The 20,137-nt window shown below is 41.2% G+C and overlaps 1 protein-coding gene across 1 annotated transcript in view; it reads left to right on the forward strand.

Annotated features, from left to right (window-relative positions):
• Positions 1–1,065: 1,065 nt before the first annotated feature.
• The window catches only part of LOC311488349 (glypican-6-like), a gene marked incomplete at both ends in the record, with an annotated part of 74,981 nt that continues 55,909 nt past the window's right edge, over positions 1,066–20,137 (forward strand). Inside the window, 2 exons of the mRNA XM_084544989.1 lie at positions 1,066–1,216; positions 18,261–18,419. Coding sequence (XP_084401115.1) covers positions 1,066–1,216; positions 18,261–18,419 — 310 coding nt within the window. The remainder of the gene's footprint in view (positions 1,217–18,260; positions 18,420–20,137) is intronic.

Here is a 20,137-nt window from a genome sequence, read left to right on the forward strand (position 1 = left end):
TGATGTCAAGTTTAAAGTGCATTCAAAATGTGGTAACCCGTACCAACAGGATTTCTTTGCACAGTGATGGCAGCCATGTTAATCCACTGTTGATCTACCCAGGGATCAGGCTGTTCCAAAATCAATAGAGCTGTGAAGCCTTCTGGTCTCCATCACATCCTTTACATCTGTGAGTTACACAGTTTGATACGGCTATTTGGCTGTTTGCGTCAACATTTGCATTCTCTGAATTCAGCAGAATCTCAGTGTTTGCCAAATAAAGGCTGGATAAGTTCCGAGAAAATACAATTAAAGCGAAATAGACTATTTTGCAACACATAAATATTTCCTTAAAACAATTACTTATACCTGCAGGGGTTTACAGCAGTGATACATCTTCACTCTCTTCCTAAATATTCATGTATTGGTTTTGGAGGTTTATAGTAATCGTTGGGATTTAAAGAGATATGTCCCGCGCACTGCAGCGGGCACATTTTCACAAAAGTTGCTGCCTTCAAATTATTTTCTGTTATATCCCATGGCGCTTTCCTTTCCTTGCCATGAATTATTTATTTATTTCCACCGCGTCTCAGTGGGAGGTGTCGACCCGCAGCCCACCGCTGAAATGGATGAGGCTCTGGAATCCACTCCATATTTTGTGCCCGGCTCTTCCCCTGCTGGTGCATCTGATCCGAGCACGGAGCGCTCCCCTGCACAGAGCATTTCCACTTCAGCACGGCCACGATGGGCTCCGTCTGCTGAGAGAAGTTGAGCCAACGCGCCGGGGAAACGCACCGCCTGGATTCATGTGGCACCTCCATGCGCGCAGTCCCTCTTTTCAGTGGCGCCGGGGGACTTTTTTAATATTCTCGTTTGCCATATAAACTCCTTTTTTTTCTTTTTTTTTTCTTTTTGTTTTGTTTTTTTTGCTCTGGGAAATGTGTTGGTAGACATTCATAGTTGCAACCACTAAACGTCCAGTCATTAAGTACCTGCGGATCTGCTGCAGGGGAGTTTTGCCAGCAAGCGGGGGGATACTGTACTGCAGAACACCTTTAACAATAAGGATCTTTACAGAAGTGAACAATGCTCAGGCTAGAGACCATCATTTGCACTTTTTCCGTGCTGTCTGTTGCAGCAAGGGCAGATTTTAAAGCACGGAACTGCAGCGAGGTGAGGGAGGCTTGCACCGCGAAAGGCTTCAGCTTCGCACATGTTCCTCACCAGGAGATCCCAGGTAAGACCGGACGGAGAGCGACCCCGTCAGCTGCTCACGGCACCACACACCAGGACACATGCGCGGGCTTCAGTGAAATTGAGCATCTGATTTAAACGTTTAACTCCGGGTGGAGAAGTTGACAACCAAACCTCGTTACTGCAACTCATTTACGATGCAAAGTCATTCACATCACCGCTGTTTTTTTTTAAAGCGGGCTGAGTGCTGCAGGGGTGCGCTATAGGTGCCCTGCACACTGCAGATGAAAACACATCACAGCCAACCCAACCACCTGTCACTCAAGAAGTTGCTGCGAGTAACCAAAGTTAACCTCACACATCGTAGCAATCGCCGGAGCAGTCTCTATTGACTAATAGCGATCAATAACTGCAGCAGCCTCCTGCATCACGCAGCTTGCAGCAGTAAAGTGACAGGCCATGCCGCGCAACTACAGGCTTATCAGTTGAAAGTGAGCTGCTTTCCATGCTGGGAAGACAGTGGGCATCAACGCTGGATGTGAAAAAAATTGTTCCCCACTCATGTGTAGTATGATCTGCCTCTGCTAAGCGGGCCTCTCTGAGTGTGTTAACCAAGCGGAGATAATGAGTGGTCAGCTCTGCAGATTAACTCCTGTCCTGCGAAAATTAGGTGATGAGATAAGTGTAGGCTCTTCTAGTGTTTCAGCAGCAGCAGCAGCAGTAGTCCATAACCACTAGCCAGTCATTTTACACGGTTTCAGCCACAGCCCTGCAGAGCAATTATCTCAAATACCTTGTAGAGTAAGGCCCATTTGTGCCCTCATATGCATGCCAAATACAGATTTAATTATGTTAAACCACATTCCCTGTTGGATGTACTGACACGGTAACTGAAGTACCATTCTGAATATACTGTGCATTACGCTTTAACACTGGTGGAAGGGGTTACGAATTACAGATCCGTAATGTGTAGCTCCCTTTTTTTTAAGAAAGTGACTAAAATTCTTCCTCAGTTCAGCAAGTAAAAGGTCGGGAGTTGATTCCAAGTGCGATGTTTGCCTTTGGAAACCGTTGCTGTGAATCCACAACATGTGCTCTAAGCAGATCAATCAATGTGAAACAGGTTATCTTTATTTTTTCCACCAGTTTGTATATGAATACCCTCAAAATAGCCCATATTGGTTATATAACTCTACTGTGAATATGTTTCAATAAAGAGCTAAAATAACAAAATAAATGTGGGGCGGTGTCCAGATACATATGGACCTAATGTCATCATTTTAAACCAAAGTTTGCCATAATAAAGTATTTTATGTAACAGTATGAATATGAATATTTACATTGAAAGAAAAGTAATTAAGGATAGGAGGTGTTTTTTTGGCCCCATCTTAATTTGTCATATGGGGTTGTCTCTCCAGGCCCTCTCTGTTATGCTTCGGGGCCAGCGGTTCTTTCCATAAAGCAGGAAATCTGGCACAAGTCAAATGCTGCATATTTGATAACAGGCACACCTGTTCGGAGATGGGTTGAATAACTAACTGATTAAATCCTTTGGATCCGTGTCCCTGACATCACAACTAATCTCCCAAATGAGTGAAACATTCAATCTCTCTCATGTGTGACTGATGCCACCCTGAATAAACGTCTTTTGATCCGGTCTCCGAACGAGTCGCAACCTTACGCGTCTCCCGGAGATACAACACGTTATCAACAGCTCAGCAAATTCACTCGGTGATTGACATGCCCTTCAGGCCCCGCGACTTAATGCCTGTCACCCATGCAAACAACGCTCCGGCGAAGCCAAGTCTTGACTAAAGTGAAAGTGGATGTAGCTTTAGATTAAAAAAACTCAACACCAATTCCTATTGAAAATGATACACATGCTGAAAATAGTTTTCGAGTGTCAGAAGCAGAAATACGTGACATGTCGAGACCTTCCATTTTCACTCTGTCTCTACTCTGTCTGGAGAGTCTTACAAGTTTTAACAGACTTTAGACCTTATCTCATGGCTGGTACATTCCTTTTGTGTACAGTTTCCACTGAATCCGTTGAAAGTATATCAGTTGCTGTGGTTTAATAGTTAATTTTAATCAAACAGTTGCTTTAAATTGTCAGTAAGCTGCTTTGTGTCTGTACAGGATAGCTAAGTTGCTCCTAATTTGGGAGGGTTACTGATATATTACCAAAAACCTTAACTCACAGATTAGTGTGAATTTCATTCACTTCTCTGTTTTAAATGTAGTAGCGTTATAATATGTTTAGGAGCCAGCACAGGAGCGTCCAAGTGGCAGATGGGAAGCATCTTCAGTGACAGCATTACTTTGGAGTTAATATTGCAGTGCTCGAAGATTAACCGGTCCTCATGGGACTCGATGTAGAGTGGCTCCAGAAGCTTGTCGTATAGCTTCATGTTTCATTCAGCCTTACAGCTGCCGTCACACTCTATTAACTCACTGATGATTTTCGGAGAAGTGTCAACCTTCATGTTACTGGTCGGCATCCGCGAATGATGCGTTCACGTTCTTGTTAAATTATGGCTCTTGTGTCTCTTGTCGTTATCTAAGAGGCAGAGGCTTGAACATCAAATTGTAGTGAAAGGCAGATGCGTGCGTGGTGCCGCAGTTAGACTCAAATTAGTCACGAAACTCTAGATTTCACCTATCCAACTCGTTTCATTTTTTCAGATTTTACAGCTCCTATTCAAATAAATGGCTGGCCTTTCATAATATGATCATACTGTAATCTTTTTTGGCCCACATGAGTAACTCATTACAGCCATTACCAACATAATAAAAGGGAATTACTGTGAGAGCACTACTAAGAAGGCTCAACCACAGCTACACAATGAGTCCCGCATTTTAGCTGTTTGTGGTCAAACAGAGGAACCAGGTCAGAAGGAATGGGATCAGCGTTATTGACAGAAATGTTGCTATGATCCAAAGCCTTAAGGCTCAGGTGGTTCAGTAATTCCAAAAGACTTAAGCGGTGTGTCTGCCGGCTGACCAGATAAGGCTGGGAGCTGTCAGCAGCTCCGCGCTGAAGGCATTTTAAATGACGGGGAGGATGAACTCGTGGATCCCTCTAAAAGTCTTTTTACAAAAACGACAATCTCCTTCTCCACAGCACACTTAGATTTGACTGTTAACAAGTTCATTATATTTGTGCTTCTTGAATCCACCGGTTCATCGCTCTTGTTAAAGATCAGAGCTGCACCCAGCCTTGTCCCCGCTGTCTCAGTTTCCACTCAGTGGATTACCCAACGTCTGAGACAAGATATGGAAAGTGAGTCACACAGCAGACTGCTGGATTCCATGGAACTTCTTAACATGTCATACTCTATGCTATCACTTGACGTCCGGCTCTGTTTACTGCCAGTCAGGAGCAGGAGGAGCAGGAGGAGGAGGAGGAGGTGAGACACAAATAACGGCGCTGATATTTTATGTGGTCTTGGGCCGCCTGCACAACGAAGCAAATGAACTTTGCTGAAGCGTGTAATGTGCACAGGTTTTCAACAGTCATGTAATGGGATGGAGGGGATTAAAAAGGGCTAAATGGGAGTGCCTGCAGAGGGAATGGCCAGGTGACTTTGTTAGCCCTTGCAGCGTACTTGCTATGATGTATTGTGAGATTATTGTGACCTTAATGTCAGTCTCATGTGTGGAAATATATCTGAGAGCGAAGTCCCGAAGGGGCTCACAGCTTTCAACGTGTTTGCGCCGTGTTTATGCTTTTACATTTCGCTTGGAAAACCTCAAAAAAGTAGTGAGAAAAGTACAGATAATCAGACTTGAGGGTTATTTTTTTTTGCCTTTGCATAAATAGGGCCAATATTTGAGCCAGCATTCTGCTATATAATGTAATGTGAGTGTGCCCAACTGAGAGGCAGAGGGGGGTACTATCAGCGAAGACAAATCCAAACAATAATCCCTTTTTCTCGCGGCAGAAGGGATTTCTCAAACGCTGTCTCCATTCCCTGTGTCATCAATCATGCTTATGAATGCCAAAATGGCCTCATGATGGGCTCTCTCGGCGGGTGTTCCCTCTGAGAGCTGCAGGAATCGCTGTGTCTCGCAAGTGTTTCAAGGGCTGCAGCACTGGGAGCAGAACAACACCACAAGTGAAGCATGTAGAAAAAAAATAAATAAAAAAATTTTGTCGGTGTGTGCGTGAGGACACACACCTGAACAGTTTAATAATCTAAAACAATAGTCCTGCATTAAAGGCCCTGAAGCAGATTAGCAAGTAGGAGTGTTAAACTCTAAATAATTGATGACTAAGAATATTTTCAGCCCAACTTTAACTTTTTATTCTCATGTAGTCATGAATATTTATTTAAAGTTGCTCGGGGGCTATGACTATTGGTTTCCAATGCCTTCAAGTCTTTTTATTGTGAAGGAGACTTGGAGATTTTTCTAACCTTCTCATAGAGATGTGTCATTCTGAAGCTGGCTTATGATGAACTTTATACTATATACCTCTTAACATGCTCAATGGGGTCAGGTGTATTAAATGTATCAAGTCTGTTAGTAATGCATTTCTACTTTTTGTTTGTTGTATACTTGTTATGCTGTCCATTAAAGGGGAATTACCATTTTTTACAACCTGAACCTTATTTCTGGCATAAAATACGATCGTTTACTCGCCCACATAACTTTGGTGTCATTTGGAGTTGTTCGGAAGATATTTAGATCCCAGTATATATATATAGTGGGAGTGACTGGGGCACCGAAACGCAGCCTCTAAATAACGCATTATCTGCCGCGAAACTCGCTCATTTCACCAATATTTTGTTATGATACGCTAGTGCTATTCCCCGTTGAGTCCGGAGTTACCTGTTATCATCATCCGGGGTCTGTAGATTGACCTACTAACCTCTGACCTGGATGATGTCATCTCTGAGCGCCATTTGCTACTGCTAGTTTTTTGCAACATGGCTGAATATTTTTCCGATTCTGAGGTTGTGGACGACGACTTTGTTTATGATGGACGTCCTTGCCATTTTGAGCTGGACTCAAAGGGGGATAGCACTAGCGTATTGTAACAAAATATTGGTGAAATTAACAAGTTTCGCAGCAGATAATGCGTTATTTAGAGGCTGCGTTTCGGTGCCCCAGTCACTCCCACTATATCGATATACGCTGATCTAAATATCATCCAAATAACTCCAAATGACACCAAAGTTATATGGGTGAGTAAACGATCGTATTTTATGCCAGAAATAAGGTCCAGGTTGTAAAAAAATGGTAAATTCCCCTTTAAGTTTAGAGTACGTGATCTGTTCAAATTATAGACGAGTGTTATCTTCTCCTGCCAGTTTTTCTCCAACACCAAAAGTACTCTATGGATGATATTTCCCAACCGTAATCCCGTTTGTGACCAAAACTTTCTGTTTATTTTCTCTGCGGCCTCCAGCGGGGTTTATGTCCAACTTCCTGCAGCTCAAGACCCCGGCTGGTGAAATTTTAAAACAGCCGTTGTTAACAATGCCGTTTGCGTCGCTAATTTACACTGCATATCTAAGTAAGTAAGATATTTTCAGTCACTCTATAGCGACTCGGCGTGCTGCTTTTGTGGCAAAATTAGTTTCTGAATACATACATATACCAGAATAGAAATAAAAAAACAGATGAAAGAGACGGTGGCTCATTGAGGCTCGGCCAAATATTGTAAGCCTGGCGTGCCTTGTTTATGCTGCTGACAAAAAGCTGTTGTCACATAGGTTACTAATGGAATCATGCTGCACACACACACACACAGCCATGAAGAATTAATGCGTGCCAAACTCATTTGAGATTAATCTTCTGTGAAAAACAAGGGGATGGATTGAAGTGATTCTCCTGAGATGGCGTGGCGATTGCTGTTTAATGGTTTAAGAATCATTTGAAATGTGGAAGAATGAGCGCTGCTGTTGTCAACAAGAGATTGAATGGATGTTATTTTGATCTATTAGTTCCTGTCAACAGCTATCCAATTAAATTCTAACCTGGAGCCGCTGCGAAAGAGCTTTTCTCATTCCTCTTTTAAGAAGCTGGCATAAACACACTTCCAGTAGTCACTGATGCTGTTTTTTTTTTTTTTTGACCACTGTAGACTGCATATATACTGCAATACTTCATGTCTGATGTGTAACAAAAATAGAAGCCTTTAAGTATTTTACTATAATCTCTTACTCCACTGATACAGTTGTCATCATTCTACCAAGCTCAAATCCAACGTACTCCTTTCCTAAGATTCAGGGAAAAAGTAGTTTATAGGTTTTATCTTAGATAAACTGTGAGATTGTGATGTTATTCCTCCCCATCAGGTTCCATTTTATAAAATACTGTCGGCGTTCTCTTTGTGTAAGCTTATCAGATGGCTATCATCAAGATTTATGGCTCATATCTCTCGCTTCTGACTACCCCGTGTGACTCTGTTTGTCTTTCCGTTGAGAACTCTTCACACAGTTTCCTGTAGTCTCAAGTCGTCCACAGATCATCATGTTCTAAAAACGATCAGTGTGAGTTTCTCATTGACATTAGGATCAAATTTTGGCTTCTGGCTGTGACGTATAGCCGGTACTTTTCCCCCGCCGACATCTCATCTGCCTGTCAAAACCTAGCCATCATGAAACAAAGCCCCCCTCGAATGCCTCGTCGCTGTCGTTGGATCTATCTTTAGCCACGCGTCTGCCACTCCTGTCTTGTTGACAACGTCTGACTAGACGTGATGTGCAACTGGAGAGGATTTTTGCCTTCTTACGCTTCTCCTGCGGCTGAATGGCAGTGGCGTGTTTAGGCGATCCACCGTTGGGAGCCATGTGTCGTGCAGCTGAGTTGCGTCCTCTCCCTCTCCATTTAGCTGGTTAAAGAACACTTGGGCTATAACAAGGTATAACGGCCGGCGTCTGTAAGCTAAGCTGTAAAATGCCGAGTGAAAGGTAATGATCACTGCAGGTCTCATGGCTTTCCAGGCCTCTAAACAGTCACCAGCTGCTACCTGTAGTGCGGCGGTCCGCCATGCTCCACTTAGCAAACTGATGCAGACGAGAGTGGCTTGCCGGCTCGCTTCTCATTCTCAGGGGCTTCCCACATGGATCAAATGTCCACACTGGATTTCTCGTGCCTCCACGCCAGGCTCTTTATTGCATACTCCTTAACAAATATCAAAGCCAGACAAAGTGCTGCATATGCTGATTATGCTGCGCTCATCATTCCTAAATGTGTTGCACATGGCATTGGGAAATCCATACATTAATCTTAACTGTAATGATATTGGTGCAACTTCCAGAAGGGTGTGTGCTGCATAAATGTTCTATAGCTATTACCCCCAAGGTCAAACATATTGTACTTTTTGGCTGTTTATTTATCTTGTTGGCAACAATTATACAAGGATGAATGTGTTCTTTTTTTGTTGTTTTTTTTACTATTGGATTATATGTTTGTACTGGGGTTGTTTTCTAAATTAATCATTTGAATGTTTCAAGTTAGAAATGTATTTTACAACCGCCCACAGCCAAATGTGACATGTTGAACGTGAAAGTTCACTTGTTATTAATCTAAAACTGTGTTCCCCTGGTGTGGAGTGCTATCCCTTTAACTTGTGTGCTCATCTACTTTGTGCTATTCCCTTATTTTTCATTTTGAATCCAAAGAAGAGGGTATCGGGAGCATCTTCGACGGCAGTTTTATGTTCAAATGTCACATTGTACCCCAGTTTTTTGGCAACAATCCCCCTGAAACAAATATATTGTCTAGAAAACCTATTTCTCTACAACACCTTCTTCAAAGCCTCTCAAAAATATTTCTTCTACAGTGACAGGGCAGGTATGCGTTTATATTTCTCCCCTTGAAGAGATTTTTTTCTTCTTTTTTTTTTTTTATAGTACATTTAAAAATATTTCAATATGAAACGCCACGCCGTTGAGTCAACACACTGCTGTTTTATCATGCACACGGCCTTGCGCATGGCATGTTGCAGTGGAATATCTTGACATATTAAGAAAAGGAAAAAAAAAACACGTTTGCTGGGAGCATGAAACTGTTCCAACATCTTTATTCCTGTCCTTTTTCCCTTCACGCTGACTCTCCTGAGGATGAAGAGTACCGTCATACCATTGTACCGCGCCACTTTTATTGTAGAGTGTTTTATGTCAGTGAGATTTCATTTCCTCTTGAACCTGTCCTCATTCACCCAAGGACATATACCCTCCCAGTTATTTAAAACACGAACACGCCTTTCATTCTGACTTCTGACATGACCCAAAATGTGATAGGAATAATGTCATTCACATTTGATTGATGGAACTTCTAACTTGAGTGAGAAACTTGGCTATTCAGTACACAAAACCCTCCAGAGACGTTATTAAAAGTCTAAAGGAACGAAAGTGTGGAATACACAGATCTATAGCGTCGTGCTGGGGTTGATATGCATTGAATGTCATCCTTTTGTACCGTAGTTCCTGATGATCTCATTTTTACATGTGGTTCTCCTGACAGAGTCTGATTATCTATCAGCTAGAGGGCATGTGTCAGTGTATAGATATGGAGAACAAGGTATGGAGTAGAAATGGCGAATGCATAATGCATTCATATTATCAGTATGTATGCCTTGGATGTCTGGAAGCATATGGCATCAGCTAACATTAGTCTTAAGTTTAAATTGTTTAAATGTAATGTTGTGATTTCCGACAACTGCAGACTCTAACCTATTGATTTATTTTTAAAAAGGAGGTGAAATGAGTGAGCTAATTCGGTCTGTTCAGGGTCAGATCTAATGAGCCTCTTGCAGTTTATCATTTCCACATGCGACGCTCCTGAAGCCAGAAAATAACCCGTTGCATGCTAATTTATTCACACTGTATTCACCCACACTTACTTCCAGTTCAACTGAATCATTAATTCTTCTTTGCGTGCATTTGTTCACTCACTCGCAGTTAGCTTGTTCATGCGAACCTCTCGAGACATCTCAGCAGTCAGGGCCATTAATTTGCCCGCAGTCGTGAATTCAGATCTGTACTTTGCCTTTAATCATACGCTGTCAATAAAGTGACAAAGGAGCCAGATGAAATCTCTTAGTTCAGATTTTGTAACAAGATATATACAGGGGGGAAATAGCCACTGAGAAATGCTCACTCCCGTTTATCCCTTTAGAAGTCAAGCAGAATCTATTCATATCACAACAGAAATGTACTTTGGATTGGAAATTAGTGCAGTATTTTGCCTGCTGCACTGAATGGTAGCCCATCTGGAAGTGGATTAGCTCTTGAAAGGCCTGCGTGGCTTATTTCCTTGGGTTAGAGCCACCCAAGCAAATATCAGCCGGACAGGGATGGCTTACGCTGAAGCTTTCTGGGGAGGGGATCTCAATTGCAATTGCTGCAGTGGCTGCTCAAAGGTAATCTATTCAAAAGGTGAATTAGCAATTAGTTTGCTGGACATTGCATTGGCCAGTGAACATTTTTGGTGATAATTGACAAAAAAATATATATATTAATGAAAAATAATACATTTAAATGTAAATACATGTGGTATTCTGATTACTTCTTCTTGTGTTTTGACATGTACGTTGATTCATTCTTGGATTGTCCTTGCACTTTTTTATTCTAGCTGTTGTGATGGTATAAGTGTGTTCACAGTGATAAGTATTGCAATATGCAGGTCAGCATAGGTTAAATGTGAAGCTCTGGACACGTCTCAACCTTGATGGTAGCCATCTTGGGTGGCGTAACAGAAGGGGAAGGACCCTCAATCCATTTTCAAAATATTGACACTGAGGAAGTGAAGTTTCAACAGTGAATTACATAATATGAAATAATTTGGTTCTGCAAAATACATATGTGGTCAGTTATTTCTATTGTCATGTTTGATTTGAAATAGTACCCTGCCAAAATTAACACAATATGTGAGTATGCATACACACGGAAATGTACAGGATTTGAGACCATTAGTGTCAATGCTGAACTAAGGTGAATTATCACAAATCATCAACATGACTGATTACAAGACCTGGGCAAAAACTGCATTTATATAAATTACACGCCTACATGAGAGCAACTAAGTGGTCAAACAATTTTTGCAAACAAGTGTTATTTCCACATCCCCAGGTGCACATTTTTTAGAGCACGGACATCATGAGATGGCAAATACTCTCGAAAGGACAGCATCAGACAACCGAGGGACTAATTTTAAGATTAAGATGAGACTAAGACGTTCGGAGTCGCCTGCAAATACCGAGAAAATGAAAGACGTTATGCAGTGATGTGACAGGGAAGAAGAAACTGCGCTGACACAAGAAATGTTGATCTCATTAGGACTGAGTGTGGCTTCAAGTGTGAATCCATTAAAAGTTTGTCAGGGGGAACCTTGGGACACAACAGATGGCAGAGCACATATGCTGTGGGTGTCTTTGGCCAGGTACACTGTGAGGAATACTTCTGAGAGTTGGCCTACCTTTGCCGGTGTGCGCAGGACACTTTAAGACAACCCGAGTTACGCGTTGGAACTGCGGCATATAAGTTTGTGAGACCTTTAAAAAAAAAAGCTTTAAAAAGGCGTCAGTGCAAGACTAAGTTGAGAGGAGATTTGGAAGAGCATGAAAAAAGGTGACAGACTTTAAGCACGATTAATCATGTGTTAATATATGGAGGTCTGAAATGTTAAATTGCTGCATAAATGATGCTAGAAGTGGAACATGGAGAGAACACGGAGAGGTTAAGAGTTGAACAGTTATAAAAATAGAGGTGTTTTGAAAGCTAACAAGGACAACAAATGTCTGAAAGGAAAGGTAGATGAACATAAAACAAGCAAGTTTATTTAAACATATGGAGGCTATATTGGGTTGGGTTATTACTCGCAGATTCCCTAATCAAGATCCAGGAGTGTCCCATTAGAAATCGACTTAATCCTAAAGAACGATCACAGCAACAGAAATCTCATACATATTGTTTTTGCAGTCCATGTCTAAATAGTAGTAAGCAACGCCCCAGTTACACTGTTAAATGGCAGGTGAGTGTTCTAAAATGGGAGCCTATCTCAGCAGGAAGAAGGGGGCAATTTAAAGATCTTTGTAGAGATTCATTAGCAGTGATAATAAGCTACCTGATTTGACTGACACTCCATTTGATTACAGACACGGGAGTGACATGATGTAATCGCGACTTACGATGACAGCTCGGATAGGTGTTAATAAATCTCCCGAGTGCATGAATAAACCTCTCTCATTAAAACTCAGCTTTCGTTTTTTTTTTTTCTTAGTGTAGGTGCATGGTTAACATAACTGCAATAACATTAGTATGTATTGAATCTGTCGCTGTTTTGTTATTAATATGTTAATGTGAGTAGGATCGGCGTTCCCGTATGCATGTTAAACGCAGCCCGGTCCCGTGGCTCTGTGCAAAGTGAACTTATACATCCCCCTGGACAAACAGAGGAAGGGTATGGGGTTAGGACAATCCTCCTGATACCAAACGGCTTGCCAAAGGCCAGCTTTGATACAAGCTTATGAGTGGGAAATAATTCCCCCATTTACTGCTGAAGTGTGCTTCGCACAGGATCACAGACAGCTTTATTTGGAAAAGAAGACTCGCTACCGTACCGGCCAACAAAACCAATAAAACAAAATCTCCATCTGCGTAAGAGCTGTCTCAGTGCAGATCCAATGAGTTAAACATAAACAAGGAAGGCTGTCCTGAAGCTCGGCTAACACATTCACTTGAGGAACATTTTTGTTTCCGAAAGCCCTTTGCAACTCTCGTGGGTCACAATAACATCCTTTTAGTTCTCTCTTCAAAAAGAGGACACGGGGTGGCAGAGAGTTTCATAAAAGCTTAAAGCTACCTGAAAATGTCATCATAGGAAACATCGAAATCTGAAGTACTTAGGTATTACAAAAACAGGTGAGCGAGTGGCACTAATTCTTACAACAGTTTTTACAGAAATGCCAAAACGCTGTTTGATGTTGCACTGCAGCCAGATGCCACAGCTGCATCATCAGATAACTGTACTCTAGCAGCACACTTGGATGACACAAAATGCAATACAATCAGAAAAGTGGATTGTGCTTCATGATTGGTTTGAAAGTTTTCACATCGTATACTTTGATCTTTTGGGGCTGAGACTGCTTTTTATCAGTGACCGCAGAAAAATTTTGCCCCATGACAACGTCGCCGACTAGAAAACACACGCACGTTCTGAATGCGAATGTGTGACTGCGAGGAGATCCACTGATTGGAAAGAAGGCAGATGAACTGCATTGCTAGAAAAAGCCGTGAGCGTTAATGCAAATTGTTTGGCGCTACAGTGAAATCAGAAGATGTGAATATATCCTTCTTGGTTTCTGATTTTTTTCCTTCAGAAAACAAAGCAGACAGTACAGAGCAGACGTACATGTAGCTGTAAAATAAACGGGACAGTAAAGTAAAGACTTCTGTTGTGTTTCCTTTGGCGGCACCTGTGGTGAAAAGCGGTAATTGCAGGTGTGTTTTTCGACACCAGTCCTCAGAGATCAGAACTGTGTCTGCGTTGTCAGTCAGATGACCCCTGGGCCACGCCTCTAATAGTAGAATAATAGTCAATAGTGGCGAGTGATGGAACTAAGTAGCACGGCTAATTTTGCATGGACAGACACACAGACACTTCATATTCACATAGTAGTCCTTACTCTCTCCGTTCACAAGATCATTTGTTGCTTTCTGTTTTGTGTGTCTGTAGTGAATTGTGTAAAACTTATTTTTTTTTGTCCACTCTGCACCTTTTGCATGGAATACGTAGCAGAATGACTGGAACCTGAGTTAATTTCATTGACCGCCTTTAAATCCAAACTGTGAGCACTTGAGGGAGACTCCAAAACATGCACTTTTTTTTTATAATCTGCTTGTGAATTTAATCTTTTTATTTTTATTTGTCTGGCTTTTAACTGTGTGATTTTGCAACAGTGTTTAATATTTGCTGCTGCTTATCTTGGCCATGACTCCCTTCGAGCTTCCTCATCTCAGTGGGATCTTCCTAGTTAAATGCAGATTAAATGAAAAATAAAAAAAAAATAAACTCTTGCAAATTCAAGGACTTTCATGTAATTCTATCAAAGGGTCCTGGGCTCAATTGCCACTGTGTTACATTTTGCAAAAGTGGTTGTTGAGGTTTTCTAGCTGGTTGTTATGGAGACATGGAGATTCTGCTACGTTGTGGGTTACTTACGAGGGCCTGGTGATTGGTGATTGTGAGGTGGTTGATGGAGAGCTTGCACTGGCTTCATTACATGACGGAAGGGACTCTTCTTTCAAAGGCGCGGCGTCACAGCAAGTCGCAGCAAGTCGCAGCAGGGACTGTAATTGGAGCATGAAGGCATGGACATTCAAAAACGGATCATGGGTTCAAATCGAGCTCTAACAATAGGACACTGGTGCTACGTTCTCCGACTCGTCTACAGTTCCTGTTCTCACTGCAAAGAAAGAGCATCGACAGCCCAACAAATTGGCTGTTTGTGTATGGCTTCAGCTATAATATATGTTAATGGGAACAGTTGGGAACTGGGAACCTTTATATGACACTAGAACAAGTGGCGAAAAACAACTGTGCTGTCCATGCTCCTTCCCCGTCTGTTGCTAATGTGTGGTCTGTGCCTCGCCAGATAGATTATCAGTGAGGCTACAGTGCTGTTTTAACCTTGGCTAGGAAGGTCATGGCACTTTGCTGAGTGGTGAGGTCCCCTGAAAGCTCCTTCCCATATGTTGATGTACGACAGGCTTATTTTTAAGTGATGTTTTGCTCTGTTGAGACTGCCCGAGCACACACATCGTGGAGCTGTTGTGTCAAGATGGATTTTTTCCCCCCTTTCTTGACACACTGCATGCAGAAGTTGTAGCCCGCGGAACTAGCTAGAAACACCTGCCCCGCCGGATCTCTTAAGAGAGGAGTTTGTGATATTGAAAACATGGATTTAGGAGGTTCCTTAAGAACTACATTTTTTAAATAACCCATATTAGAGTTGGTGCAAACTTGATAAGTGAAGGAAAGAGGGTGGAATATGTGCATTATTCAACAAAACATCTGTAATGGGACGTCCACCAGAATGCTGGAAAGACAGTCCCTCTTTCCTTTAGGTTTTTTGTTGAGAAGGTACAATATCATAGATTGCACTGTGTCTACAGGTGTCTACATGCAACTAAAGTGTGAGTATAAGTTCTGTTCTTTTATTTTCGCACCATTTTGACTATACTCTTGTATTATCAAGGGGCAATAAATATATAAAAAGATTCACTACGGTGGTTAAAATTCAGTCACAAAAAGCTTTCTGTGGAATTGAAATGTGCAAGATGTTTATTTACTGTGGCACCTGCATGTTCAGGGGTCACTCCCCATTGACCCACCGTCTACTGAAAAACCACATTAATGGTTCATTCATTATGAACTGACATCCACAGGGAAATTTATGAAACCCCTGATTTACACATTTCGTTCCACGGACACACACTTTCAGGGCGCAGTGTCTCAATGGGAAACAAGGCGTCGCTGGTGAAAACGACAAAACACTTTCAAGCAAAAGATAGATGTTGTTGTACGAGAGAGTTTTCGGACTGGAGTCCTTCCTCACTGTTCACCACTGTGTGCGAAGTGTAATTTTATGCAGATGCGTTTGCTGAAAAGCAAGATTTATGTTCCGTTTATGGAGAAAAAAGTGGAATTAATTGAAGTGTTTGTAATTTACACAAATCGCCGTCGCTCTTTCCAGCAACCAAAGCACACACACACGCACACCTTTCACGTTGCTATACTTGTTGAACAGTATTTACATGGAATTATCAGCATTGCACCTGTGTTCTGTTTAGTCAACCTAAATTAAGCTTAACGACGGGCTAAAACAAACATACATTTCTGGAAGAGACTTGCTAAATAAATGTAGTGTTGTGATCTCGAGCACAGAAGTACATTCTTGGGATCAATATTCTTGACAATTTTCAGAGCTGTCGACAACACCACTGATTTTCCAGCTGTGAATGGAACTGGGTCTTTTGTGATAGCGGCGGCTCGTTACCACCCCGGTGCTGCTTCCACGATGGCGGCCGGGAGATTTAGCGGGACGCTCCAAAAAATTGTACCTCGAGTTGATATTACTTCATCACACACACCTTTCTGCACATGTCTCTCTGTATTCTTTGATCTTCAAGCACCAGGCGGCACACACTGGTTAATTTAAGTTTTTATAGTCGTCACAAGAGCAACAGATCGCGGCTATGAATGTAAAGTAAATTCTGTTATCGGCCGGCTCTGCATTAACCGTGTCTCTATAAAAAAAAAAAAAAAAGGGCGCTGGGGATAATGAAATGACGTGGGTCATTAACTTTTGATTCCCTCCAGTATTTCCTCAATGTCATCAGTTATTTAACGTGCAAGAGAATATTTTAAAAGAGTATATTATCTGTGTCTGATTTACATTTTACACCTCTTGGTCAGTGATTGTCACATATTGTCAGACGAAGTGAGAACACACAAAAAAACAACACTAAATTATGTTAAAGATACTTCAAGGCCGTTTTTTTATTTATTTTTTTTAATCTGTCCTTTCTGGAAGTCATGTGGAGACTATGATTCATAATTATAATTCACTGGTGTGTGGTGTATGTACACCTACTCTCAAACCTTGTAATTATGTTTAATTGTGTATAATTAAATCAGATTAAAAGCATCTCTTACAAACCAAAGTTGCTTAAAATTGCCATTTTTGTTTATGGTATAAAAGAAAATCAGCAAGAGCAAAATTGTCGGTGGTTTGAACAAGGCACTGTATTTATCTGCTCTGACATAAGCTGCAACTGTAGCAGCATGTTCGGCTAACTACCTTACTACCTACTGCAGAAACGCAACCCACTATTAAAATATTTCATGGCCATGGGCTAGCATATTATTAGCAAACTACCTTGAATGGTGCCAACCAGCACAAACACAAAGCCTTAGAAACTCAAAGTTCCTTCTTCTACTGCAGTGGCCTCTATGAAAAAATCTTAAGACTTAAAAAAATGTTGTACATACATGAGTATGAATATACTGAGCATTATATTACGGTGTGTCAAATGACCCACCCAGGATATTTGTAGGTGGTGGTTCATTAAGCATGAGTTGTTAATTCCATTAAATGCTCTTGGGATCAGTGATACGAGTGTGCACTGCTCTTTTTTCTTTCCCTTAAAGATGCCATATTTTGTCCAGAACTTTGAATTAATCCAGAGAATGTGTGTGCTTTCTGTACACTGAAACAAATCCTTTCTTGAAGGATGAAAGGACTGATTTTATTAGAGAGGATATCACTCCTCCGAGCTCTATAGGTGACCTTCCCTGCCCCTCTTTGGATCTGTTGAATTATTTCAGACCAATATCTCTGCACAGCTTTGCATTATCCATACAACACAATAACAGATTCAATCACCCCTGCTCTGCTTGTCATCATCGATAGCTTTCTGTCCTCTGGTGAGATTGTTTTGCCATTTCTGCAGAAGGGATTAGATCTAACAGATGTTCGCTCAATGTCATATGAAAAATCGTTATAACATTTTTAGTTGTATGCATAAGACACTTAAAGACATGGCGGTTGCTAGCTCAATACTGCACACGTTTCCTTGACCTCTGTGACGTTTCTGATACAATCCACCTCAACAGACTGAAACACTTGGATGGTATTACTGGAGCTGTTTCTTTTTATTTTCCACCAGTTCCACATTAATTTTACAGGGTTGGTTTGTTTAACTGTATGGATTAACCTCACAAATCGCTGCGATTAAACATGGGATACCACAAGGATCTGTCAATGGCACCTTCTCCATTTACCCCATTACACACAAGCACGTGCAAGAGCTCCTTCAGCAGCTGTAAACTAAACATCCCACAACATTTTAAAAACTACTCTGATATCATATCATAATGTCAGTCACACAACAATTGTGATACAATTACTGTTTGTCTTATTTGTGATTATGCAAAGAAAAGATCAAGTCGTTTTTGAAATGTTCCATGTTTATACTCTCCATTTATGTTATATTTATTAAGACCGTGCGTAGTCATTGTCAGTTTTGATGTGGCCACATAAACATTGTTTTTTTTTGTCCATTTTGCAGGTGAACACCTACGTGTATGTCCTCAGGGAAATACATGTTGCACCCAGGAAATGGAAGACAAATTTGGCCAACAAAGTAAACAGGACTTTGAGAACCTGGTTGATGAAATGAGTCATGAATTGAGAAGCACCTTTGTTTCCAGGCATAAAAGATTTGATGGTAAGTCTTTCCTTTTATGCTTTGTGCACCCTAATCTCTCTTCTTTTCCTTCTTTTTAAATGGTCAGCCACTGTAGGACAAAAAGCTGCATAAAGAAAAAAAAAAACAAAGCACTGAGATTGTGCGTGTTGATTTGAAGTGGTTCACTAAAGTTATGTAGCTGTTCTCCCTGAAGAGGAGACAAGATGTGGAAATCTAATTAATATGCCCTGGATTGGAGAACCCTCTTGTTGGATTAGACAAACATGGCTTCTTGCGCCGCAGACTGACAGCTTAAACGGCGGCAAAGGAATCAAACTCTGCCTTATTAAGGTTCTTTGGTGATCTTGTGCTGTGCGTGATCCCGTCTTCGCCTCATTGTGACTGTCTTGACCACCACGCATCCACAAAAGATTGTCTAAGGGAGGGGATGTGCTCATTACTGAACCGAGCCTCAATCTATCACTCTACCTGTCCCTCTTGGTGTCCTTCTCTGTGGAGTCCGCTCTTTCTAGTTACAGTTTAATGAGAAATAATAATCCCTCCAGTTTCCAACATTAGACTGTGTGGGTAGCAGCAGCAGCTTATCATTGTAGACAACGGTGACGGGTGGTAGAGGTGAAACTTGTCAAGCGTAGCCACAATTTCATTTATCATTATTATTTACTAGGGATGCAGCATAATACCTTTTTATCATTCTGAAACTGTTTTTGTGTCTTTCCAAATGACAGGACAAAGCTGAACCATTCCTAATACAGGATGTCCAGAGAGTTACTTTAAAAAGCAAAAAGAAGAGAATATTGATACTTTAATAACTGTGCAATATACAAATTAGACACTACATAAATATCTACATATAAGAACTATATACTTAAATCCTGGATTAGATTTTGCTTCCTGTACGTGAAGAATGTTCACAAACTGTGAAGAATGATCAAAGCTGCCTGTAACCACCAAACTTTGGCAACCTTGACTGAAATAATGGGTAATTTATCAGTGCCTGTCCAACCAAGCTTTATGTATTGCAGCAGAATAGCAGTAAGTGAGAGCATTTCAAGGAGAGAAAATTTCACAGTGCAAATATAATTTTTAGAAACAGCCTAAGGAAATAAAAGGGTTTTAATAGTGCTGGGTTATTCTTGAGTTTAATGCAGTCGAGGATCAACAACTTTAAAAAAAAAAAAGAAAGAAGCAAAATCAGCTTAATATAATGGCACTAAATGCCAAAGATGTTGCCATCAAGAACTTCAGCAGTGCAGCTCATAGACGTGTGCAACATATTAATCTCATACAGTGTGACGGATTGCTGCAAAATGTTTTTCCTTAAAACAAGCTAGCTTCCATGTATGCACATAAACAAAATAAATCTAATTTCAAGTGTTGTGTGCAAATTAAGCATATTTTAAAGCATTCCTGCTGACACTTTTCTGCTTTCTTTTTTATTGCACATCTTCTTGGTGTGAGTTGTGAAACATATCTCCATGAAGATGATAGGGTCATTAAATTTGAAATATATCTGAATTAAAAATGGGTCTTAGAGAAGTAATAGTACTGCTAGTGATGATATGACTGAACTAAAGGCTGCATGGTTCTGCTGGTCAGGAGATAGGTGGTTGCTGTTGAGTTGTTGGGCTGACAGTGGAAACGAGGCAGCAAAACTTTTACTGCCATTTAGTAGTGGGGTTTGGAGGTGGGTCGGAAGCTCGCATCAGAATCTCACTGAGACACACTCACACACA

This window comes from Chelon labrosus (genome assembly GCF_963514085.1).
Source record: "Chelon labrosus genome assembly, chromosome: 5".
In the NCBI taxonomy this organism is placed as follows: Eukaryota; Metazoa; Chordata; class Actinopteri; order Mugiliformes; family Mugilidae; genus Chelon; species Chelon labrosus.